Source organism: Chionomys nivalis, chromosome 10 (assembly GCF_950005125.1).
Source record: "Chionomys nivalis chromosome 10, mChiNiv1.1, whole genome shotgun sequence".
Lineage (NCBI taxonomy): Eukaryota > Metazoa > Chordata > Mammalia > Rodentia > Cricetidae > Chionomys > Chionomys nivalis.
The window spans coordinates 65,155,659-65,181,740 of NC_080095.1; the positions used below are offsets into that span (position 1 = coordinate 65,155,659).

The 26,082-nt window shown below is 42.9% G+C and overlaps 1 protein-coding gene across 2 annotated transcripts; it reads left to right on the plus strand.

The window, feature by feature from the left end:
* The first annotated feature begins 219 nt into the window (after positions 1–219).
* On the plus strand, positions 220–26,082 carry LOC130882659 (uncharacterized). 2 transcript variants are annotated; one of them, XM_057782942.1, is made up of 8 exons: positions 220–351; positions 10,067–10,188; positions 11,851–11,989; positions 13,266–13,387; positions 15,514–15,624; positions 18,619–18,725; positions 21,958–22,051; positions 25,831–26,082. In XM_057782942.1, exons 1-8 carry the CDS (start codon positions 255–257, stop codon positions 25,945–25,947), a joined length of 909 nt encoding a protein of 302 aa, XP_057638925.1. In that variant the 5' UTR covers positions 220–254; the 3' UTR covers positions 25,948–26,082. The 2 variants fall into 2 exon arrangements, with proteins under 2 accessions (XP_057638925.1, XP_057638926.1); XM_057782943.1 differs by having other exon boundaries at positions 13,296–13,387.

A 26,082-nucleotide genomic window follows, 5' to 3' on the forward strand; every position in this document is an offset into this window, starting at 1 on the left:
AGGTGCTATCTCGGGGGACAGTCAGGACTCGAAGAGCCACCTGGAGAAAGAGCGACTAGGCGACAGCGTGCAGGAGGACCCGGCGAGGGGACGAGGCTCGGGGCTTCCAGAGGCGGGAATCCCCGAAGGGGCGGGGCTTAGCGGCTCGGCCCTCTTGAGTGACGTCTCTACGGAGGGCGGGGTCGCGGCGAGCGCGGAGTCTGTCTGCGCGTGCTCAGTGCGAACGTGTTCGTGTTGTGGTTGCTGACTGCAGCATGGACTTTGGCTCCGCTCGTCGAGCTGTGCTTCAGCTGCTCGGTACTACGGCTCCAGCAGATGTCCCGGCACTGCTCCACTGGATGAGAACTACTCGTAAGCTGTCATAGCTAGAGCCCGGCCGTTTGCTGTTGGCCTAGAGCTTGGGGTACCAGGACAGGGCGGGGACTATGCACCAAGTTCCCAGACAGCTCTTGGCCACCGCACACCTCACACCTGGTCATCACAGTGCATTTTAGGAATGGGTGCCTGAGAGCCAACTTTAGGTGGTTTGTGATTCCCGTGCTGACTTTAGACGGGCTTCTAGAACCTCTTTGTTCAGTTACTCGCACAGGCGGATTCTACCCGGAATAGCAATGTTCAAAAAAGTTTAAGGCTGTAGAATTATCCTCAAGGTAATAACAACAACAAAAAGCCATTATGTAGCTATACATGTATTTTTTTATACGTGGTAAAATGGAAATCTTTCGGGGTGTGGGACGGACTAAAAGACCAATTTTAAACTGTTAATAGTAAAAGTAAAACCAAAAATTACAGAGGTTAAGGGAATTTTCTTTTTGCTTTTTGTTTGTTTTTTTTGAGACAGGGTTTCTCTGTTGCTTTGGAGCTATCCTGGAACTTGCTCGTGTAGCCTAGCCTGGCCTCAAATTCACAGAGATCTGCCTGCCTCTGCCTTGTAAGCGCTGAGATTAAAGGTGTGCACCACCGCCCGGCCCAAGGTTCAAGCAATTTTTAATTGTCATATTTATGTTGAAACTTCAAACAACGTTAAAGGATACTATGTGGCTGTTTACCAGATGGGGGCCTGCATTTAACAAGAAGTTGAGAATTCTGAGGAATCTCTGAGGCCAGCCTGTACTACCTAGCGAGTTCTAGAACAGCCAGGGTCATACATAGAAACCCTGCCTAGAAAAAAAAAAACAAAACATAAAACTCTTAGATGTTTAAGAAAATTGCATAAACTGGGCGGTGGTGGCACACACCTTTAATCCCAGCACTTTGGGGACAGAGGCTGGCAGATCTCTGTGGGTTCAAGGCCAGCCTGGTCTACAAGAGCTAATTCCAAAACAGCTAGGAATGTAACACAGAGAAACCCTGTCTCGAAAAACTAAAAAAAGGAAAGAAAATTGCAGCGTTTTAGGAGATGTGGCATGTTCATTTGGTATGTTGTGTTACAACCCATTTGCATGCATGCTTTCTAAAATTAGTTTTCTTTGATTTCTTTCATTATATAGGTCCAACCCTTGTTTTGTAAAGTATATCTAAATATTTTTCTTCAGCTATTATACATTGTAGGGTTTTTAAATGTGTAATGTTCTTTTATTGTCATTATTATTTAATGTATATGAGTGTTTTGCGTGTGTCTGACTTAAAGTGACACAAAGGGAATCAGCTTCAGAAAAACAGTGGTAGGACTACATACTACATAGGAAAAGTGGGATTCTAAAATATGGACATATGTGTGCACATACGTGTGCTTCAGCATCATGTGGCCGTCAGAACACAGCTTTGTTAAGTCAGTTCTCCCCTGCCACCTTTGTATGGGTTCAGGCCTACAACACTAGTGCCTTTAGCTGCTGAGCGACTCACCAGCCCCCAAAGCGGGGTTTGAATCTTGGGCTGTCAGCCTTGACTGTGTTTTCCCCCATATATTTTAATTAAATGTAAGCAGAAACTTCTAAGGGACTTATCATGCCCTTTGGAGAAGATTTTCCCGCCCTCTCTCCTACTGCCTACTTCTGTATAATTGAGAAAATCTTAACTGTCCTTAGGCGGTCAATTAACACTTCTTTAATCTCTTTCCAAAAGGTTAAAGTTTCCAAAGGACTGTTACTACACCTTCTGAAATAGCTGTCGTACAGGCTAAACGATGTTTGGTCTAACTAATAATTGAATAAATACAAATTAAAACAACCAACTTCCAACTTTTTTTTTTTTTGCGTGTTGGTTTGGTTTTTTCAAGACAGGGTTTCTCTGTGCGGTCTTGGCTGTCCTGGAACTCACTTTGTACAACCAGGCTGGCCTCGAACTCAGAGATCTGCTTGCCTCTGCCTCCTGAGTGCTGGGATTAAAGGCTTGTGCCACCACCACCCAGCCCAGCTTTGTTTTTATGATTATATCCAGTGCTGTAGCGGATGGGTGAAGTTTATCTTCGTTGTTTTCAGCCGGGATCCTGCTGTTTATTCCAGGGTCTCCTAGAAGCCTTCCTCATCCTGCCAGTGGGAAGGGAGGGGGGAAAAAGGCGCTGGCATTGCAGGTAAGTGCCACCATACAAAACCACCCATTGTTATTCTATCTGTCAGAACTATTATAATCACTCACTGTATAATCACTCAGGAAATTTCAAAGTATGTTGCAGAAGGCTTCAGCTTATCTGAGTACTTGAGGAAGAAAACAGAACGAATCCCTGCATGCCCAGTGTTCATCATTGGGGTTCCTAATTGTTCACACTAGAGCTGTTTCTGACTGTCCAAAGGTTAGGGGCTGGAGAGATGGCTCCGCAGTTAGGAATGATCACTGCTCAGACAGGGTATTGGCACACGCCTTTAATCCCAGCACTTAGGAGGCAAAGGCAGGTGGATCTCTGTGAGTTGCAGGACAGCTAGGGCTGTTACACAGAGAAATCTTGTCTCAAAAAAAAAAAAAAATCCTCGCTGCTCTTCAGAGGACCTGAGTTCAGTTCCCAGCACCTCTGTTTGTAACTCCAGCTCCAGGGAATATGACAGCCCTGCCTTCTGAGCACACCCACAGACACATGCACATGCCACACACATGCACAGCTCCGGGGAATATGACAGCCCTGGCTTCCAAATGCACGCACACAGACACATGCACATACCACACACACACAAATTTAAAATACTAAAATAAATTTTTCAAAGAATAAATGTTTGGATCAGGTGTGATGGCACATACCTTTAATTCCCGAATGGGGAAGGCAAAGGCAGGAGGATTTCTATGAGTTCGAGGTCAATCTGGTCTATGCAGCAAGTTCCAGGCCAGCCAGAACTACATATAGGGACCCTGTCTTAATAAACAAACAAAAAATAAAAATATTAAAAGGTAAATGCTTAGAAATTATGTAAACATAACAAATTAAAATGGCCTTTAGAATTCTTTTTTTTTTTTTTGAGGGGTGGGACCATTTGAAATGGTTCAGTAAAGATGTCTGCTACTAAGTCTAGTTTGATTTGAGTTCAATCTTTAGAACCCACAAGATAGATGGAGAGAATCAACTCTCAACTCCTGCAAGTTGTTCTCTGACCTCTGCCTGTGCACTGTGGTACACATGCCCACACAAGTACATACGCACATACATATAAATACATATATACAAATAAAATGCAGTTTTTAAAGCGAGCATGTTAGTACACACCTTCAATCCCAGCACTCAGGAGACAGAAGCAGGCAGATCTCTGTGAGTTCAAGGCCTGGTCTACATAGTAATTCTTTTTGTTGTTTAAGTGAATTTCAGTTTTATGCACTTCCATGATATATCAGTTTTGATATTGTTATAGCCATTATTAGGGAAAAATGATTTGCTAGTTAGTCTTTCAAAAAGTTATATGCCAACCATTAAAGTTAATTTTACTCACCTTGACTAAAAATTTCCTTTTGACCTTTGAAAGGTCTTCTTAATTATGAATCAGGGGCAGTTGAATAAAGAAAAAAACACTTGGAACAGAATAAGAGCATTTAGGAATATACATAAGTGAAACTATAGCTTATCAAAATAATCAAATCAGGCATGTTTTCACCTTGATCATGAAATTAGTAAATTTTTAAATTACTTTCAGCCATGTGGGAGGAGGGTGTTATGTGCATTTGAGTTTGGGCCCAGGTGGAAGCTCAAGGCTTAGAGCTGAAACTAGGTAGTTTTGGGGTGTGGGAACTGAACTTAGGTCCGTGCAAGAACAGTAAATGCTCTTAACCACTGTGCCATCTTTCCAGTCCCGATAATGCTTTTAAAGTATAATTTTGGAAAGTGAATTTAATAAGCATCACTGATCCTCAAGTGTAAATGAACTTCTTAGATGATGGTTATGACTAATGACAACTCTAAGACACTATTTGTATTATAATTGTACGTATTGTGTGTGTGTGTGTGTGTGTGTGTGTGTGTGTATGTGTGTGTGTGGGCATGTGTGTAGAGATCAAAATACAACTAGGGGTCAAACTCGGGTCAGTGGCCTGCTAGCAGGCAACTTTGCCCACTGAACCATCTTGCCAGCCCCTAAGGCAGTGTTCTAAGCATGCAATTTATGTTCTCACACCCACCCACCCAAGCAGTCTTTAGATGTGGGATGATTATTTCCACTTTATAGATGGGGCAGCTGAGGCTCGGAGAGTTGAGTAACTGTATAATAGGTTGGTAGACGCAGGATTCAGATTCAAGCAGTCTAACTCTTAAGATCTGCTCGTCAGTCTGTTCAGGGTCTCTGGAGAGACTGTTCTAAAGAACAGAGGTAAAGCTAGGTGAGTCAAGGGTTGACTTTTAACCACTTAAGATCTCTAAGTAGAACCAGCACAAAGAAGTCTGCAGGTTCTAAAGAAATCCCCGTCTGCCTTTGAACACAGTCAAATCAGAGTTCTCAGATTTTGTTTGTTTTTTAAGAAAAAAAATTGTACCATGTATAGGATCCTTGGATATAAATGTGTTTGAAACTTGCACAGTCCCGTATGCCTTAGTGTTCATCCAGTCAACATGTAACATTAAAGGTTTGGTACCTACCATTTGAGCTGAAAGAGATAAAAGCGATTCAGAGTTACAGAGAGGCAGAGTCTAAGTCAGACGAACACAGAAATCCTATCCTTGCCCGTGTTCAGTCCCCAGCAGCTGTACCCGCTAGCCAAGGGCCTGCACATGGTCGTCTGCCACGTGGTGAGGGCACAGTGAGCTTCCCTAGAGCCTTTGGTTTTGCTAGCATGATTGTAACTAAATCCAAAGGAACTGGGCCTTAAAATATTTTCATTTACTTTGTTTTTTTTTGTTTTTTTTTTTTTGTTTTTTTTTTTTTTTGGTTTTTCGAGACAGGGTTTCTCTGTGGCTTTGGAGCCTGTCCTGGAACTAGCTCTGTAGACCAGGCTGGTCTCGAACTCACAGAGATCCGCCTGCCTCTGCCTCCCGAGTGCTGGGATTAAAGGCGTGCGCCACCACCGCCCGGCTACTTTGGTTTTTTTTAAGTTACTGATGTGAGTTAAATTTGAGTCATATACGTTCTCACACTGTTTTATCTGTAGAGAGCAGCTAAGCAGGTTCTAGGTATTAATTAACACCTTGGGAAATTTTAATTAGATTTTAGGAATACAGGGGGAAAGCCATTAGTGAGGCAGGACCAGAGCTTTTAAGACACTATTTAAGTTCTACCTAAGAGAGTATAAGTATATGTTAATGTATATGTTAATATTATTTTGTTTCATCATAGGATATAATGTATCTCTTCTGAAACTTACATGAATCAGTAACTTAGAATACGTGTTACATTAAGCTAGATAGGCAAGGGAAGAAAAACACAGCCTTTGAATATCAGTTCCGAGCCAAGTAGTCTGTTTTGGTGTTAATCACCCTTCTCAAGTTATGCAAAGAAAGAATGTTCCTGTGCAGAGAGACCAGTGGTGCTGTGGAAAGAAAGACACCTTATAAGCATGACCAAATTTCATGTACCCTTACCAGCCTGCCTTTATCATGACTGAGATTCAGTTAGACTAAAAGACTTGGTGTCCTACCTTGTAAATGTAGTCTAGCTTTCTCTTCTTCATGTTGGTGCTGGGGCAGTTAACTGACTTTGTATATGAGAGAACTTTGTAATCTATGAAACATTATCCTATTTGTAGTTAATTTATGGCATGAATATGTATGTTATTCTAAACAAACAAAATGTATCCTGTTTAAGCAAGGAGCCAGGCATGGTGGGCTCACACCTTTGAGTTTGAGGGCAGCCTGGTCTACACTGTGTGTTTGAAGCCAGCCAAGACTACACAGAGAGACCTTGCCTCAAAAAAAATGAAAGAAGCCAGAGGCCAGCAGTATGGTTCAGTGGGTAAGCCTGACAACCTGAGTTTGCTCTCAAGAAATGCTTATTTTGTGTGTGCAGGAAGGAACCAACTCCTGAAAATTGTCCTCTGACTACTGCACACACCAAATAAGTATTTTCCAAACGTACTCAAAGAAGAAAGTCAGGTGTGGAGGTACTCACCTATAAGCTTAGCTAGCATTGGAAAGGCTGGGGCAGGAGAATCAGGAGATCAAGGCCCAGAACCTGACTCGATAAGAAATTTTAGAAAGGAAGCTGGGCATGGTGGTGCCCGCCTTTAATCCCAGCACTTAGGAGGCAGTCAGGTGGATCTCTGAGAGTTCAAGACCAGCCAAGGCTACACAGTAAAACTGTCTTTAAAAAAAAAAAAAAAAAAAAAAGGAGATAATTGTGTGCTATTGCAAAAGATGGCTCTAGCTAGTAATGACATGTGTTTTCAAAAGCGATAGCTATTTCTGACCCGAGAGTATCAGCCCCCAGTGTCCACAGGGGCATGGCAGCAAGTACCTGTAATCCAGCACTGGGGAGTGGAGGGAAGAGGACCACTGGTCCAGCTGGATTGACAAGTCCAGATTCAAGGAGAGATCCTGTCTCAGAAGTTAAGGTGGACAGTGGCGCACAGCTTTAATCCCAGCACTCGGGAGGCAGAGGCAGGCGGATCTCTGTGAGTTCGAGGCCAGCCTGGTCTACAGAGCTAGTTCCAGGACAGGCTCCAAAAAACAGGGGCGGGGGACACTTAATGTTGACATCTGGAGTCCCACATCGGTGCAGATGAAGGAATGGACGAAGTGGATGTCGTGCCCTTCAAGATGTCCTTGATTTGTTTCTAGAACTACTCTTGCTTCCCTCCCTTCCTGTTGTGATGCTAGGATCAAAAATAGGGCTTTGCGCCCCCTAAGTATATGTTCAGCCACTCAACTTTGCCATTAACCCTACAGCTTTTTTTTTTTTAAGATAATTTCGCTGGGTAGCCTGCGCTGACTTCAAGCACAATATTCCTGTGAACCATAATGTCTGTCTTCATACCTCTTCTTTTTTTTTTTAATAAATTTATTTATTATGTATACAATACTCTTTCTGCGTGTATGCCTGCAGGCCAGAAGAGGGCACCAGACCTCAATATAGATGGTTGTGAGCCACCATGTGGTTGCCGGGAATTGAACTCAGGACCTTTGGAAGAGCAGGCAATGCTCTTAACCGCCGAGCCATCTCTCCAGCCCCCTTCATACCTCTTCTTAACAGTAAGAAAGACAATACCTGCCAGGCAGTGGTGACACTCAGGAGGCAGAGTCATTCAGTCAGGTGGATCTCTGTGAGTTCAAGGCCAGCCAGGGCTGTTGCACAGTGAAACTATCAAAAAACCAGAAAGAAAGAGGGAGGGAGAGGGAAAGACAATACCCTATGTTCCTTATATCCGAGCAGGAACTCATAATTAAAGCCGGGTGGTGGTGGTGCATGCCTTTTTAATCCCAGCACTCGGGAGGCAGAGGCAGGTGGATGTCTGTGAGTGTGAGGCCAGCCTGGTAGCTCCGTAGAGCTATTTCCAGGACAGGGCAGCACACAGAAGCCCTGTTGGGCATGGAGAGCTCATAGTTAATCATAATAGTATCTTCAGAGAAACGTAAAATGCTTCATTTTCTAAGTCTTTCCCAGTCAACGTTTAGCATCCTGGAGGGTAGCAGACCTCCAGCAGTGCCTCATTTCCAGATAAGCTGCCCTGTTTTAGATTTACGAACTACTTACAAATGAGACAATCCAACCCACAGAAAGTGTAAACTATAGCAAAACGAATGCCATTCTGTGTCTTTGCCTAGATTGGCCACTGTTAATCTCTTACCATATCTTTGCCCTTCTGCCAGACCATTCAGGTATTGACCACAGTCTTTAAAAGTGTGCTGTTTGATTCCTAGAGCGATGGCATAGAGATTGGGAGCATCTGTTGCTCTTTCAGAAGTCCCGGGCTCCGTTCCCAGCACCTGTATGGCAGCTCACAACCGTAACTCCAGATCCAGGGGATTCCACGCCCTCTACTGACTTTTTCAGGCAACCAGACAGACAGACAGATACACACACACACACACACACACACACAGTGCTCACACATTCAGACCTGCAAAACAATCTATAAAAATAAAAATTTTTTCAAAAAAATTTTTTAAGGAAATATGCTATCTTTGCTAGGCATTGTAACACATACCTATAACCACGCACTTCAGAAGACTTGAAATGAGGATCACTCTGAGTTCAAGGCCTATCTGGACTTTAGAGTAGATCTTGTCTCTCAAAAAAGATTGTGTGTATGTGCGCGCGCTCTCTTCTAATGGTGACTGCCTTTTAATCTCCGGCTTTCCTAGTCAGCAACTGCAACTACCAACAGCAGCTAGGCCGCAAGAGCTGAAGCCTGAGGAAATTCTGCTCCCTCGGGCGTTGACCCTTTCAAAGCTACCAAGAGAACTTACCTAAATCTCTGTCCAGCTAAAGAACTCACGATTCAAAGATTGAGGTAGAATCCTGCTTCCCAGAGAGAATAGCAAGCAGCTCACCTCCTCGGTCTCCCAAGAAGTCCTGTGCTTTTCCTTGTCCCTCCTTATAACCCCTTCTCCACGTGACTCCTCCCTGCAGTTTCCTGTTAACTGGTTGCTGACGCGGCCTCTAGGCCGCAGGTGAATTTTATTTAATCAGATACATTTTGCTTCATTAAACAAATGTTTCAGAGCATAAACAAAAGTAACACACCTTAAAATAATATTCTGTAACGTGTGTATTCATCTTTTTCATCAGGGCAACATGGTTTCAAATAGATTATGTAGTTGGTGCTAGTTTTACTCGTTTATCTGGTGTTTTTGAGACTAGCTCTTACGTAGCCCAGGTTAGCCTCAGACTCACTGTGTAGCCAGTGACAACCTTCAAGGTGTGATCTTCCTGCCTCCTGGAGTTACAGGCATGCGGTACCACATCTGATTTGTGCGTTGCTGAGAACAAACTGGGCCTTGAACAAGGACACAAATACCTGGGCCACAGCCCTATTACTTTCAACACTTTTTTTTTTTTTGGAGTCAAGATATCCTTCGAATAATCTTTGAACAATTTCTAAGATTCATGTGCTCAAAGACAAAATATTTTACTATTAGAGCATTGGATACCCTGAAAACTAAAGGATTACTATTCATGAGTCAAAGCAATTTAAAAGCCAGGCAGTGATGGCGCACACCTTTAATGCCAGCACTCAGGGAGGCAGAGGCAGGCGGATCTCCGTGAGTTCGAGGCCAGCCTGGTCTACAGAGCGAGTTCCAGGACAGGCTCCAAAGCTATAGAGAGAAACAAAGGGGGGGGGCAGTTTAAATCAACAAGTTTTCGTGAGTCTCTTTGCTTTTATTCAATGAGCAGTTTGGAGAAAGAAAACCTTTTTTTCTTTTTTGGTGGGGAGGGGAATGCTGGGAATTGAACCCAGGTCCTCTGGAAGAACAGTTAGTGCTGTTAACTGCTGGGCCATCTCTCACCAGCTTGTTGGAGTGATTCCCTCCGAACCTGTGGGTCCCAGAGATGGAACTAAAGTCTTAAAGAAGCATCTTTACCCACCGAGCCATCTTGACGGTCTGAAAAAGTCTCGATTTTTGATGGCACTTGGGTTAGCACTCTCGAGTCAGTGCTAACTTCTTGACAAGCCCCTTACAAATGCACACTGTCTGGTGGGAAGTGTGTCGTCTGTGATCGGTCAATCTAGGGCAGACTGCAAGAGTGGGGTCTATTTCTTTTTTGTTTTTATTCTTTTTCAGGGGATTTTGACGAATTCACTCAAGATAACAATGACGTTATGTTGAAAAACATAGCCGATGACCTTCGGAGCTGTTTGCCCCCAGAGGCGGTGCTTTGCTCAGAACAGCTAGCCCTTCAGAAAGTAAGTGTGTTGAACCGAATTCATTTCTGTTTGTGCCACTCAAGAAATCTGTTTTTTCCTAACCCCATTTAGTCCCGTTAGTTATAAGATCAGCTTTGAGCAACTTTTCACATAGTGTTTCAGCCATGTCCCCCTTCTCTTGAGACTTTAACCTTTGGATTCCCCAGTACTATTTTACTTAACAAATATTTTTTTAGAGAATCCATTTATCAGCATATTTTTTTAAAAAAAATCAAGAGTTAACAGTCTAGGCCTTTCCATTTATGAACACCTGAGCAGAGGAATTCAGTCCTATGCTGGTGGGGGACATTGGAGAGTATGGGTTGCTTGATTATTTGGTGGGTTGATCAGGTTTGATTGCTCAGGTCTTGCTCTGTAGAACTGCTGGCCTCAGCCTCCTGAGCGCTGGGGTCACAGGTGTGTGTCACCACACCCAGCTCAACTTTTCCATAGTATGTGGGTACTGTGAACCCCGAACAGTTCTTAAAAAGTGCTCGGTCCTTCAAATGACTTTCAGAAGAGCAAAGTAGAAAGCAGTGTTAAATTGAGACTTTGGAATACAGTTTGGGGTATTGTTGGTACTGGAGTTGTAATGAAGTTGGGGTGCTATTAATATTCTTATCAACACCATGCTATATAGTATAATATGTTAAATAAGGAAAAAGTATTCATTTATTAATAATTGACCTGTAGCCTTCAAAAAACACTGAAAGAAGTTTTTTGTTTTTTGTTTTTTTTGGTTTTTCGAGACAGGGTTTCTCTGTGGTTTTGGAGCCTGTCCTGGAACTAGCTCTTGTAGACCAGGCTGGTCTCGAACTCACAGAGATCCACCTGCTTCTGCCTCCCAAGTGCTGGGATTAAAGGCGTGTGCCACCACCGCCCGGCCCTGAAAGAAGTTTTTAAAAGGAAAATGAAGATGAACATGATAGCACTTGAGAGGCTAAAGGCAGGAGGATTGCTGGGAGTAAGGGGCAGCTGTGGCTACGTTTTTATAGTTTTAGTATATATATTAATATAATATATAATGGGTATTATGTGTGTGTGTATATATAGATAGATAACTATATATATAATTATCTATTTATTTATGTGAGGCAGTTCCACTAAACCTTGACTGATCTAGAACTTGCTGTGTAGACCAGACCGCTGAAACTCACACAGGTATCCATTCACCTACCTCTGCCTCCCAAGTGCTCTGCTCAAGGCCGTCACCACCATGCCCAGCCTGTTTTGTTTTTTTGATACAGGTTATAATCCAGGCTGGCCTTGATTTTACTATATACCCCAGACTGGCCTCAAGCTCGGGCACCCTGCCTCAGTCTTCCAAATGCTGGTATGACAAATGGGAACTACAATGCCCACGCATATAAGCTTGAAGTTTTAATATTTTAGCAACTTGAAAACTTGGCTTTCTCAACAATGATGACTTGCCAAGTATTTCGGTGGTCATTGACATGTAAGACTCAAAAGTCATGTTTTGTGTTTAAAGAGAAAGCTATCAGTGTCTCAGAAACACAGTGAGAGAGGACCAGTAAACAGAACTGAATCAGCCAACTGTCTTTTGGGCCTTGTTCTCAGGACTTAGAAGAGCTGGTATTTTGCCTTATTTAGCAATAGAAAGAAGTTCCTTTGTACTCTGTCGCCTTTGATGTGTTTCTGCAGATACGACAGCAGCCAGAACCCACGGTTCACGTCGACGCATTCCTGTATGATGAAGACTTTATTGATTCATTGTGTGAGGAAGGAAAGATGAGCAGAAACTACTGTACCGCGTGTGGCTCGCACCAGACGGCTCCTTTGGGTAGGCATTCAAGCTTGCAAAGGTGTTACTTCAGTGTGCATTTTTTCCCATGTCTTCAATGTATAAATTTGTAGTCAGACTACTGGGCATTTTTAAAAATAAAAACTAATTTCTGACATAGCAATTACCAAAATTAAAGGTAGGGAGGGTACATAGAAATATTTTCTAAGGGTCATCCAGACGGCTCAGTAGGCAAAAGCACTGCTGTCAAACCTGATGGCCTGAGTTTAATTACTGGGGTTCACATGGTAGGGGAGAACCAACTTCCTCAAGTTGTCCTGAGTGCTGCATGCACACTGAGGCGTGCACATTAGTGCAGGCTCACACTCACAAACAAGTAGGTGAGTGGGTGGGTGGGCAGATAAAATGTCAGAGTGGGGAGGTCAGTTACTTAGTGTCCTGTCCAGAACTGTTTAAGCAGGGATTGCTCTTCGGCCGAGAGTCTAATCAGACAGGACTGAACAGGGGACCTGTCTCGTACTCCGCATATTCCAGAGGTTGGCACACGGCAACTTCCAGGGCATCTGAAACAGTCTCCGTGCTCAGCAAGTCAGATGTGATCAGATACTACTGGGTGAGGTTAGGCAGAGCAGAGGGTCCCAAGAAGAGTTTATTTGGACTTTGTTTTGACCAAGTGACACATCTCTAAAGATGGTATTCACGGGGTACAAAAAGATGTGGCCGAGAGCTAGAGGAAAAGCTGACATGTGGATAGCTGAAATACCACATCCAAGGAGCTGATTTGTAAACATTTCGAGAACTAGGTTTGACAAACAAAAATCTGAAGATTGGCTATGTCTCCCCACGTAATCAGTTATAAATGCGGATTGGATACCCAGAGCTGCTCAGCTAACTAACAGATCTGATGGTTGTCGCCGTGAGTGACTCTGAGGAGTACTCAGAAGACAGGAGTTTGTCTAGCCTTAGGGTCCCCAGAAGAACCACTGGTGTGGTGAAAGCTAAGGGGGCTGAGCGCTGCTGTGGCCTGGCCCCTCCCACCTCTGTGTAACTCTAAGACAGCCGCACCCCATCCTAGAGAATCCTCCCTGGGAGACTGGTCCGCCTGCTTCCATGTTTTAGTTGCCCTCTTCTGTTTTATTGCCTCCCCTTCCTGACAGTTAAATTATGTAAGACATGATGTTGGGAGTCTTTGAGTGTCCTTCAGGTCAGAGAAAAACCATGCAGGCTGTCATGGAAATAAGGTGAGGCCCTGTCTGGAAAGAATAAACGAGCAGAACAAACCCATAACTTGATGCTCATTTTCTCCTTTCTCCAGGCTTTATTTCTCATTCCTTCTCACTCATAGAGCTGAAGTTCCTTTTTCATCATGTACTGCCCGACCTCTCGGGAAAGGTCTTGGTTGACATCGGCTCCAGGCTCGGCACAGTCCTTTACGGGGTAAAGTCCAGCGTGTGAACGGCCTCAACACGTGGGAAATACTTTCTTCTGCTAGAACAGCTTTGCCTGCCACCATCCAAGGTGACAGCTTGGCTTTATTATTAAAGTAACAGGATAAGGTCAAAACAGGATCCATTGGCAGGCTCCTAATCCTGCTCCCTGGTAATAATTGGGTTTGGAATTTCAAAGACCAGCTGTTCTACTTCCTGCCCTGGTTTGTCTCCACAACACAAATGACAAACGTAAACAGGGTAGACCATGTGACTGGCTGACTGTCTCTCTCCTTCCCTTTCCCCCTCCCACTACCCCTCTGGTTTTTGTTTTGTTTTCTTTTGGGGTGGGACTTGGAGGGTGCTTTCCATGTGGCCCAGGCTGGCCTCAAACTTACTATGTAGGTGAGGATAAACCTGAATTCCTAATCCTCCTGCCTCCGCCCACTAAGTACCACTAAGTACCGTGATTGCAAGCTTGTCTCGCTGTCTGGCTTCTTTTTCTTTGTGGTATATTAAAATAGTATACTGAATTTTGATAAGAACTCATAAAAATAACAAATTTACTTGATCTGAGAAATCTTTGTGTGTCCATAGCAAGTCACTTAATGGTTTTGGATATCTAGTTCCTGTCTTTAAATGTGTACTGGGTGATGTCCAAGGATCCATTGTATCCAGTTTGCTGTGACCCAAGATGTGCGCATTACTTTTGTTTCTGACGTACCACTTCAGTGGGCGGGAGACAGGCAGGTGGATCTCTGAGTTCAAGGCCAGCCTGATCTATAGAGTGAGTTCCAGGACAGCTAAGGCTACACAGAAAAACCTTATCTCAACAAGCAAAAAAAAAAAGAAAAAAGAAAAGAAAGAAATATTACATCACCATGTCTCTTGTTATAAATTCAAATCTTGGGTACGTCTGATGTTCTTAAGTCAATGTATAAAAAAACTCAAATGTGGTTTCTGGTGGCCATTAGTTAAAGAAAGCCTGTGGCCACAGCAGTGACTCCTGCCAGAAGCAGGTGCCGTCGCTCCCGGCCTTGCTGCCTGCTTTAGGCAGAAACAAACTTTCATTCTGTAAATAGATGGCACAATTTGATGGCTTTTGTTATTGCTGCTCCTGTCAGGGTTGGGCTGGGTTTGAGACTGAGTCTTGCCAAATCAATAGACTGACCTTGGAGTGATCCTCGGACTTAGCCTCCTGAGGCCCGCCTCGCCCACTGGCTTTTCCTTAAAGAGTATTGCCCATCTTGAGGCAATAAGGTGAAGGGTAGGCGGGGAGACCCTGTCCTCTGGCTTCGTCTGGCTCTGGTGAGCACACACGCCTGCAAATTCACTTACATGACCGCACATACACACACAGAAGATGAAAGAGCAAAGAGGGAGGGAAAGGGAAAAAATGTAAAAATGTAATATTAAATAATTGTGACTATGATCGTATAGTGTCAGTGCTGGTAATGTAAATATTATAAATGTATAAATGTGACACTTTTTAGTAACTCGCTGATTGAATCAATACTAAACTTAATACCAACATATGTACTTTAAAACATAAATGTTTATGGTGCAGCTGTGGATTCAAACTTGGAGCATATGCTGCTAGGCAATCAGGAGCCAGCCGTAGTGGTACATGTCTGATCTTACCATCAGAAGCTAAAACTTCAGAGCCAACCTGGGCTATGTGAATCCTGTCTCAAAAAAAGTAGCCAAATTACCCGACCTTTCCTTCCATATTATTTTTGTTGCTCCGGAGGTAGCAGAAAGAGATCGCAGTCCCCAGCAGTCCTGCACAGCCTTGTGAATTGGTTTGATCAGTTACCTTCCTTCCCTAGTTTGAAATGGTCATCATTGCATTCCCTACAGCCTGACTCCTTGCCTGCTCTGCCATGATAGGACTTCCAGAAACTGCAGAGGCAGGGAATATGGTCACTTTCATCATTTCCGGCTTTGCTGGATGCCTAGTTTTATCAGGAAAGTTTAGAAACCAGCCTTAAAAATATAGCTAAATATAGGCATTAGTAGACTTCAATCAGGGCCCTGGTCAGTAAAGTTCTGAACATTGTAAGTTCTGTGACAGTGGACATAAACCTCTGTTTAAACGCTGCCTGCTTTACAGCCTGCCCTGTCTTCCTGTCTCAGGGCTACCTCTACAGCTCAGCAGCGCAGCTCTGTGGAGTGGAGCTCAACGGAGAATTTTGCCAATTGCAGGAAATGATCATCAAAAAATACGAGTTCGGCGACAGAATAAAGGTACCTTCACAGCGTGTTTATGAACCTTACCTATTGCTGCTGTGTATAGACACTGACTGAGGTGTCCTGGTGTGTTGTTAGAGAGCTTTTTCCTCTTCTTTCTCCATAGCGCAGTTGGGATAGCAGGACTGTAATCTCCAGAGCTTGGCTGCCGGTGTATTTTATAAACTGAAATGAAAGGGCCTGCACTGTTCATAATTACTATGTAAATGTCACAGGGTAGTGGCTATTAGGGAAGGATGTCTATGTTAGGCTACTACAGGTTTCCTCTAGAACAGAATCACAAGACAAAAGATTTGGGGGGGGGTTGATTTTTTGGAAGGGGTCTGTTTATTTTGTTTTATTTTGTTTTTCGTTTTGTTTTTTTTTTTTTTGAGACAGGGTTTCTCTGTGTAGCTTTGGAACCTGTCCCGGAACCCACTCTCTAGACCAGGTTGGCCTCAAACTCACAGAGATCCGCCTGCCTCTGCCTCCCAAGTGCTGGGGTTAAAGGCGTACGCCACCCCGCCCGGCTGAAGGGATCTGTTTAATGCAGTAATCTTTGAAATTTTCATAAGGTGCTTTACTGCTCATGGCAATATGGAGAATATTAACAATCTCTGATATTATGTAACTGTCCTTAACATTGAAAAACTCAACAAGCTAAGATCTACAGACCTTACTCTACACTGAGAGATGGCTCAGTGGTTAGAGCACTTGTTGCTCTTGCAGAAGACCCAGGGGTTCCCGTAGCCTACATCCAGTGTTCACAATTGCTTGTGACGTCAGCTGCATGTGATCCAACGTGCACAAATAAAGAGGTGTGCATGCAAATAAGGAGGTTCACATGCGCGCGCACACACACACATATATAAAGAACAATCAGTTACACACATACATAAATAACAATCAGTAAAGTTTTTAAAAAGATTAAGATCAAGGCTTCCCCTTTTTTATAAAAGGTAATTGTTTTATTTCCTCAACTAACTGCCCATCTAAATTTTGAATTTTTTGTGTCTGCTGTCTCCGTTCTTATTTCCCTCATCTTTCTTGGTTTATAACCTTTTTCTATTAAAAAGAAAATAGTAGTCCCATGCTGTCATTATGATAGAGTGTTGATAATACATGTCTGACTTTGATCCGCTCTCTTGACTACGGGGTCTGTTGATTTGCTTTCTCCTGTGCCTTCCCTCCAGGCTGGCACTAAACCTTCACTCTTTGCTGTCATCGCACTTGGCTCGCCCCTGTGACCAGGGAGTTCCATTAGTTGGGTTTCTTCATCCCATTAGTGCAGTGAGCCATATTCAGGTCCAGATGCTGTCGTCTCTTTAACCTGGTTTGTCTCCCTGCACGATAGCTCACATCTAAGAGCTGGCCACTAAATATTGATTGAGTTCGGTTGTTTCATGGTTTCTGTGCTGCCAGCAGTCCAGAGTCTGACCCTAAGCATCCCTTAGGGCTTTCCTGGCACCCTGAGAGCTCTTCTGTTGTATGCCATGATTAATTGGTCCTTCTGATTCTTCTTTCCCTAGTTTGTGTAGTAGAGGAATGGAGAAAGAAAAATAAAAAGTAAAGATAGGTGGGAAAGAGAAAGGAGGAACTAAGGATAAGAAGAGAGGATGAAGATAAATCAGCAGATTAGTTTGCATATCTGTTGCATAGCTATGCTACATGTTTATAACGTCTGAAATTATTAACTGGATTGTGGTAACCAGAGCCTTGCCCTCTGAGCTGTTTCGCGGGCCCAGCTGTCTTTTTATTGAAGACTGTGTTAAAACTGTGCTTAAAAGTTCTAGGACAAATGAATTAAAACTTTTTCAGAATGTTTATTATTTAAAAGAAAGAATTTTTTTTTAAATCAGACCCCACCACCTTGTATATCATATTTGTAAGGCTTGAGTATTTATTTGAAAATAATATAAGATAAAGACTTTCTTTTCCTTTTACCGTAAAATCCATTTGTTTTGCTCCTGAGCTAATAAGTGTATCTTCTTGTTACCATGCCTATTGTCTGCAAAGCCTTAATTATTGAGTTATATAGGATTTTTTAAAAATGTATTTATTTTGTTATTTTTTGGTGTATGAATGTTTTACCTGTATTTATGTCTGTGCACCATATGGGGTGTCTGACCACAAGATCAGAAGAAAGCATTGGTTCCCCTGAGAGTGGAGTTACAGAAGGTTGTGAGCTGCCTTGTGTGGGTGCTGATAACCAGACCTAGCTCCTCTGGAAGAACAACAAGTGCTCTTCACCACTGAGCCAACTCTTCAGCCCTATATACTGTTTAAATAAATTGTTTTGCTTCTTTTTCCTGGTAGACAATACATTCAAGTAAATTTTAGAATCAGGTTAGCATAGAGCATATTAATATTTGACAGTTTATAAGCTAACGGTTTTGAGGGTTTGGGTTTTTGGTTTGTTTTAAGATTTTCTTTTAATTGTATGTGTTGTGTTTTTGCCTACCATATATGTCTGTGTACCACATGTGTGCCTGGTACCCACTGAAGATTGGATCCCTTGGAACTATGGAGTTACAGACAGCTGTTAGCCACAGTGGGTGTTGGGAGCCAAATCCCAGTCCCCTGTAAGAGCAGTAAATGCTCTTAACCAGTGAGCCATCATTCCAGCCCCTTGAGGGTTTTCGTTTTCATATCTACCTTTAACTTTGCATATTGTGTAATAAGGACTGATACCCTACCTGAGAGTACAAGTCTAGTTGAGCAGACCCATAATTTACTCCTTTACACCCAGATCTTTTGGCTCTTAAATCTAACAGTGTAATTATCATGGAAAAATAAAATCTCTGAGTTCAGTTAAAAAGAAAATAATTATGAATCAGGGGACACAATTATAACGAAACAAATAATTCCATAGCAAGTGTTCTTCACAAGCTTCTGGGTTTACGAGATCCTGAGAACTCTGTGTGGTCTTGCTAATCCCGAGCCAGTCAGCGTTTCTCACGTAGCTGTGAGGTGCATTGTCCTCATTGTCTTACATGAGCTCGTCCTCCCTAGGTGCTCCATGCAGACGTCTGTACCCAAGGTCCACTTCTGCAGAGTGCTGACGTCGTTGTGATGAATAACGTCTTCGAATATTTTCTTACTGAGGCTGAACAGGCCAGGTATGTTATTTACTTAAGCAAGAAATCTGTTATTAAATATATTCAGCGAGGTGTGAAAAGAGACTGACTGTTAAGGTAGAAATGTTTTCATGCTGACTTTAAAATGACACATTCATCTTTTTTTGTTTTTATTTACTTATTTTTATTATTTTTTAAATAGATTTATTTATTTATTATATATACACTTTCCAGGAGGCAGGGCCAGATCCCATTACAGATGGTTGTGAGCTACCATGTGGTTGCTGAGAATTGAACTCAGGACCTCTGGAAGAGCAGCCAGTGCTCTTAACCTCTGAGCCATCTCTCCAGTCCCTTATTATTTTTTAATATATGAGTGCTTTGCCTGCCTGTATGCCTACACGCTAGAAGAGGACATCAGATCCCATTATAGATGGTTGTGAGCCACCATGTATTTGCTGGGATTTGAACCACTGAGCTGTCTCTCCAATTCAACTTGTTTTTTTAATGATTTTCATTTATTCTTTGGCAGTTTTATACATATCGACTTATTTTAATAAGGAAACACATTAAACACAAAATGCAAAGTTTTGAAAAAAACAATTTTGTGAAATGTATTTAATTTCTTTTTGGAGTTTACATGTATTTATCTATTTGTGTGTGCAAAGCCTTCTTCCTCAGGTGTTAACAATGTATAGGAAAGGACTGCCATATCTTCTCCTCCTGGATGTTTCCAGCGGGCAGAGTGCCCCCTTAGAGAGACTGCTCCTGGTGAGGTTAGCTAAGCCTGCTTCCTTGTCAGCTGTCCACCATGAGCCCCATCTTCTTGCTCAGCTACATGCGATATCCTGTTCAGCTGCATAAAATAAACACACTGAGCTTCTCCATCCAAGAGCACAGCCCACCCAACCCCATTTCTTCTGTACATGTGTCTGTCTGTCTCCTCTCTTCATTCTCTCACATTGCCCCTAGGCAGGGTTCTGGGACCCAAGCCGTATGAGGATGCAACACTTCTGCATGAGCACGTGGCAGGGAATTCAGCTAAATAGCTAGTTCAGGGCATCCTGAGCTCTGAGACCTGTTTCAGATAAATGAAAAGATTGTGCTAATACAGTTCTTTAGTCTTGTATTAAATCAGCTTGTAAAATATATCATTTTTAGGAACCACATTACAATAGAAAGTAGTAGTTCTAGCTGAAACAGTGACAGTTATTACTGAACATTGCTATGTGATATTATACTCATCCAGGAAAAAGGAACATTGTATTATCTTGTTAATAACTTCTGAAACTTATGAAACCTACTAGCCATAACCTCAACCAAAAATAAGTGCAGCTGGACAGTGGTAGTGCACCCCTTTAATCCCAGCACTTGTGAGGCAGAGACAGGTGGATCTCTGTGAGTTACAGGACAGGCTCCAAAGCAACAGAGAAACCCTGTCTCAAAAAAAAAAAAAAATTGCAAATGATACCACTACCCACCCACCTCACCCATCTCACCGCAAGACCTGTGCTCCCCTGTCCGCCTCATCGGTGCTCCCCACTGGTGTTGTAAACTGTCAAAATCATAACATAGTGTAGGGATCTGGTGCATATCAAGCCTGAGAGTTAAACAGAACTGATCGAACACACCCTGCACTCTAAAATGAATCAGCAGGTCCCATCTCATTATCCTTTAAAACTGGCTGGTCCCACCAAACCTTTGCCGGTGCCATGTGGTAATTGGAATTCCATCCCAGAGTACCACAGATAGCCAAATGAGGTCTGATTCCACTCTTGATGTGAGTTTTTAAGGATCTGCTACACACCACACAGGTCCACAGTTAGTTTTGGTTCCTGGTTTCTATGCCCTTTGTTTTCCCAGGACTCTTCATCTCCCTCCACCCCACAATCCCAGCCCTGGCTTCCGTCTGAAGCACTGAGTCTCGTGTTTCACAGAGAAACTACAGAACTTTGGTGCTGGTCCCACTTGATTTGTGTGGCTCTGAAACTTGGTTTCTCCTTATGCGGAAACTTTCCAGTAGCCCACATCCCCATCTTGTTAATCTCAGAACTCTAATCTCATAACTTTGCCAACACCCCTCAGGAACTGGAAAATTTGTCAATTTCTACTGTGTTGCTGTAGTTCTGTTTCCTGTGGGTAAACATTTTGCCCATCTAGATTTCTAGATACTGTCTGCATTTTCTTTTGTCATCTTTATTCAGAAAAAAAAAAAATCCAGTATCAAGTAAAAGCTAACATGTTGAGTTTTTGCTTTGCTTTTCTTTTGCTTTTCTTTTCTTAGTGAAGTTTTGAGTCTCAGCAAAACTGTAAAGAAAATAAATATTTCCTGTAGGCCCTACCCCCACACCTACAGGGTCTGTGCCACTATCATCCTTCCCATCAGAACAGCGTATTTATTATGATGGCTCTTTGGTCCGCCATAGTCACCGGAAGTCCCCGGTCCACAGTAACAGTCACTCTTGTTGTGTGTTGTGCAGCCCACGCATGTGTGTAAATGTGTAATGACACGCACTCAGCCTTAAGACATGGACAGTAGTTTCACTGCCCTAAGAATGCCCTGCTCAGCCCTTGATCCTGCACTCTGGCCTCACCCTTGGCACTGCTGGGCTTCTCAACAACCCATAGCTTTCGTTTCCAGCACGAGATGATTAGACTCATACAATGCAGAGCCCTTCCAGGTTAGCTTCTTCTCTAGCAATAGGCATCTGAGGTTGCTCTGTGTCCTCAGGATTTGAGCACACATTGCCTTTTAGTGCTGAACAGTATGTAGTTGTCTTGATATATCACAGTTTATCCATTCCCCTGAAGGACATCATGATTGCTCCCAAGTTTGGACATTTATGAATAAAACTACAGCAGATATTCATGTACAGATCTTTTTGTAAATAGAGCAAAGTGTGCTGGATTTTATGGCAAAGAATACATCCAGAATTGTGCTTCTTTTGTTGTTGTTGGCGGCGGTGGTGGTTTTTTTTCTTTCTGTTTTGTTGAGATTGTGTTTAATTCTGTAGCTGAGGCTGGTGCCTAGAAGCTCACCATGGTCTCCAGACTGGCCTCCAATCCCAGAGGATCCTGTTGCCTCCGTTTCCTCAGTGCTAGGATTCCAGGTGGGAACTACCAAACTTGGATGAGGCAGAGTTAGTGGCTTAGCATGCTTGAGGCTGTTTCTCTCCCCCAGCATGAGAGGAAGAAGAGGAGACATCTCTGTTCTGATTAATATGTAATATTATCTTTCTGTCATTTTATTGTATCGGTTTTTTATGTCTTCTAGTGCCTGGGACTACATCATCCATAATGTCAGAAAACAAGGCTCGCTATTAGTGACAGTACCAAGTCTCCAAGAGTCTCTCTTAGGTCTTAAGAAGGTGTGTAACCACTTTTCCTTCTGTTGATTGTTTGGTGGTGGGAATTAAAACTAGGACTCTGAGCTGGGCAGGTGGGTCTCTGAGTCCGAGCCCAGTATGGTCTATAGAAAGAGTTCTAACGCCGGGCGATGGTAGCACACACCTTTAATCGGGAGGCAGAGACAGAGGCGGATCTCTGTGAGTTTAAGGCCAGCCTAGTCTACAGAGCGAGTGCCAGGACAGGCTGCAAAGCTACAGAGAAACCTTGTTTTGAAAACCAAAGGAAGAAAGAAAGAAAAAGTTCTAAGACCGCCAGAACTACGCAGAGAATCCTGTCTCAAAAAATACAAACAAACAAGAAAATCCCTACGCCATGCATACTAGGCAAGCGATGAACTACTGGTCTGTATCACTGGCCCTTGCTTTTTTCTGATAACTATTATAACATTCTAGACTTAGCAAGACAGTGTTGCAAAAATTCTGCTTTGTGGTTTATTTTTCTGCCCTCAAAAGCACTGAAATATCATTCATATCTGGGTATAGATTCCTTTGTTTCTCTACAGTTTTTAATAGCAGTGTGGTCATAGTTGTAGGGTAATAAACACTAGTGAATGTGGGTAAGACCCCCACATCAGCTAAGGGGGAAGGGTAACCCCAACCCCATGGAAGACGACTGAGACAAGAAGACCACTTGAACCCTCTGGTTTGAGACCAACCTGGTCAACAGAACTCCCTTGTCAAAAACTGAACTGGAAAAATGAATACCCAAATCATAATCCTGTCTTTTAGAACAGAAGAGGTGGATTATGAATGTTTTTTTGTCCAGCCAGCCTCCATATCAAGACTCTGCCATACAAAATAAAGGGGCTGCAGTGGGTCGAAGTTGTCCGAGGATTTCAAGTGAAGGGGAAGACTGCACTTTTTGTGCAGTTTGATTTCCCAAATCCATTTGAAATCTTTTTTTCTTTTGAAGTCTGTAACCCAGGCTGGTCTACTTGAGCGTGGTGATGGAGGTTAATTGTCAGGTCCAGGTGATCTAGAATCACCTGGGGTCTGGACTCTGGGCCTCGTGGTTGTGCGGCAAGCGTTCTTGACCGTTGCACCATCTCTCATGGCCTAATTTTGCTTCTTATAGTTCAGGAAGTAATCAAGAAATGTGTAAAGAAAGATATTAATCCCGATTTACCACCTTCATTTCCTCCCATCAGCACTGTCATCTACCAGAGTTTTCCGTTCTCATAGAAACATCTCTTTTAAAATATATTGTTGATCAGGCATAGTGGCACATGCCTTTAATCTCAGCACGTGGGAGGCAGAGGCAGGACAAAGTCTGAGTTTAGGTCAACCTAACTCATACATAATACATAATACATAGCAAGTTCCAGCCCAGCCAGAGGTGCGTAGTAAGACCCTGTTTCCAAATACATACATACATAAATACGCCTGCACCAGTTTAGTGGGTTTTTTTCATTTACCAAAACAGCAACTTTTTAAAGATTGATTGATGTATGTAACTGCTTTGCCTGCGTGTATGTATGTGCACCACGTGCTTGGTGCTCACATTGGTCAGAAGAGAGCATCAAATTCCTTGGAACTGAGCTGGACTTAGGAATGGTTGAGCCACCATGTGAGTGCTGGAACCAAAACCTGGGTCCTCTGCAAAAGCACCAAGTAATCCTAACTGCCGAGACATTTCCCCAATCCCCAAAATAACAATTTAATACTATGTACATAAGTCTGTCCAAACAGCCATTGGAAAACTACTTTAAACAGATTCGTACAGTCATGGCTCCAGAGTTTATAGGGGGAAGTGTCCGATCTCTTGCAGGTTGCAGGGGGAGATTGCTCCTGATCAGGGCTATGGGAGCGAGGACAAGTCTCTGTGCTTTCCTATGTATTCCTTTTGTTTCCGTCTTTGATTACTTAAGCCTTATGATAATTATTGTACCACTTACATTAAAATAATTATCCTACGGGTGGAGAGATGGCTCAGCTGTTGTGAGCACTAGTTGCTCTTACAGAGGACCTGGGTTCAGTTCCCAGCACCCACATGATGGCTCACAACCATTTCTAACTCCAATTCCAGGATAATCCTTCTGAACTCCTATGTACCAGGCACACGTAAGTGGTACACAGTCTACTCACAAGCAAAACACTCATAGACATAAATGGATCTAAAAATACATATATATATATATATATATATATATATATATATATATATTTTTTAAAAAAGTCTTTGTAAAAGGTATTTTTCAAGTTCCAAAATCAAAGTAAAGTAAGTTTCCAAACCCACAAGTTGAAGACAGCAAAACTCATTCATGTGGTACTATGTAACTCAGTGCTGTTCACGGTAATAAAAATCCTGTATTGTAGGGGACAAGACAGATGGTTCAGCACTGCAGAGCACTTGCTGCACCAGCAGAGGACTTGGGTTTGGTTCCTAGCGCCCGTGTGGCAGCTCACAACTATCTGTAACTCCAGTTTCAGGGAATCTGACACCCTTTTGTGGCCTTCTTGGGGACCAGGCGTAACTATGGTACACATACATGCATGCAAAAATTAATAACTATAAAATTAAAATAAGTCTTTTAAAAAATCTGTTGTGAGCACCCACACTCCGAAATACAACCTATGTAAAGCTGACTTGGGCTTCAGAGGAGGGTGGCCGTTCTCAAGACACAGCGGGCTAACTCCCTTCCAGATGACTTTTAAGGAAATCCTCGAAGTTTGATGACAGGCTGTCTGATTATAAAGCATTTTTTACGAACAATCATCATAGTTGGTCACAAGCTTAAGTTTAATTTCGGTTTAACGGTGAATGGGATCCTCTCTGCAGAGGTCTTTGGGGCAGAGAACGAGCCTTTGTGTCCAATGGCATCACTCTTATGGGCTTTCAGCATTATGTGAGGAAGCCCAAACTGAATTCAGCTGAGTCGCTGCAGCAGAATCCACCCTGTGCTAGGACATCCGGCCCCACTGTCCATCCCTCATGGCATGGCTGACATGGGCTTGCCGGGAAAACTGGTGCTGACTCCAACTGCTGCCCTATGCCCAAGCCCCAAGGTCTTCTCCAGCCAACAGGATAGGATTTCTTCGGTTTTCATATCCTTTCGACAGGTTCTATCCAATTGCCTTTGAAGATGAATTTTTTAATTCTAATTTTAGACTGAATTCAAACTCCTTACCGTTAGACTTATGATCCTTCTGCCTCTGTCTCCCAAGTGCTAGGATTGTAGATCTTTAAATATGAGAGCATCTCGTGCCTTGATTTTTCTCCTGCTGTGGTGGAGAACTATAGTCCATGTGAAGCTCCTCACACAGGGCTGTGATGTCATGTGACCCAGGATAGCTAAAAATGTGGCCCAGCACAAAGTTGTAAACTTTTTTTTTAATTTAACTTTTTATTTTATGTGCATTGGTGTGAAGTTGTCAGATCCCCTGCAACTGGATCTTCAGACAGGTGTGAGCTGCCATGTGGGTGCTGGGAATTGAACCCAGGTCCTCTGGAAGAGCAGTTGGTGCTCTTAACCACTGAACCATCTCTCCAGCCTCCCAAAGTTGAGCATCATGAGTTTTAAGTTTTTGTTTTTGTAACAGTGGGAATTTTGTAGATGACCACATCATGTTGCAGTACCATACAAAATAAATGTGTGTGTATGTGTGTTGTGTGGGATATCTATTCAATAAATATATTAATTTAAAAAAATCTGTTGAGTACTTACTTAGGGTGATATTGTGAAATTCCAAGCAATAGGACCATTCTGGAAGTTTCACGTTGTGTGCTTGTTTCCTCCTAGACTGATCTGCAGCTGTCCTGCTGGGTGGAAGAGATACCACTGAACCTTGATGTGTGCCAGCAGTCGGAGACTGACAGAGAAGCTCTGGAACAGATTCACTTATACAGGGTTCTCTAGCACGGAAGTGACCTACCTGTGTGTGATATGTTCATTTGCTTTGTGTAACTCTTTCAAGTTTTTATCTGTGATGCTGTGCCTGTGAATAGCTGCGTATGATTATACACATTCAGTAGTGTATATGGATGTAAGTAA

Excerpts from the sequence above, each read along its gene's own strand:
- LOC130882659 (XM_057782942.1), top strand. The coding sequence starts at position 255 with ATGGACTTTGGCTCCGCTCGTCGAGCTGTGCTTCAGCTGCTCGGTACT. Across the intron at positions 11,990-13,265 it reads GCACCAGACGGCTCCTTTGG|GCTTTATTTCTCATTCCTTC; the intron begins GTAGGCATTCAA and ends TCCTTTCTCCAG. Across the intron at positions 13,388-15,513 it reads TCGGCACAGTCCTTTACGGG|GGCTACCTCTACAGCTCAGC; the intron begins GTAAAGTCCAGC and ends TTCCTGTCTCAG.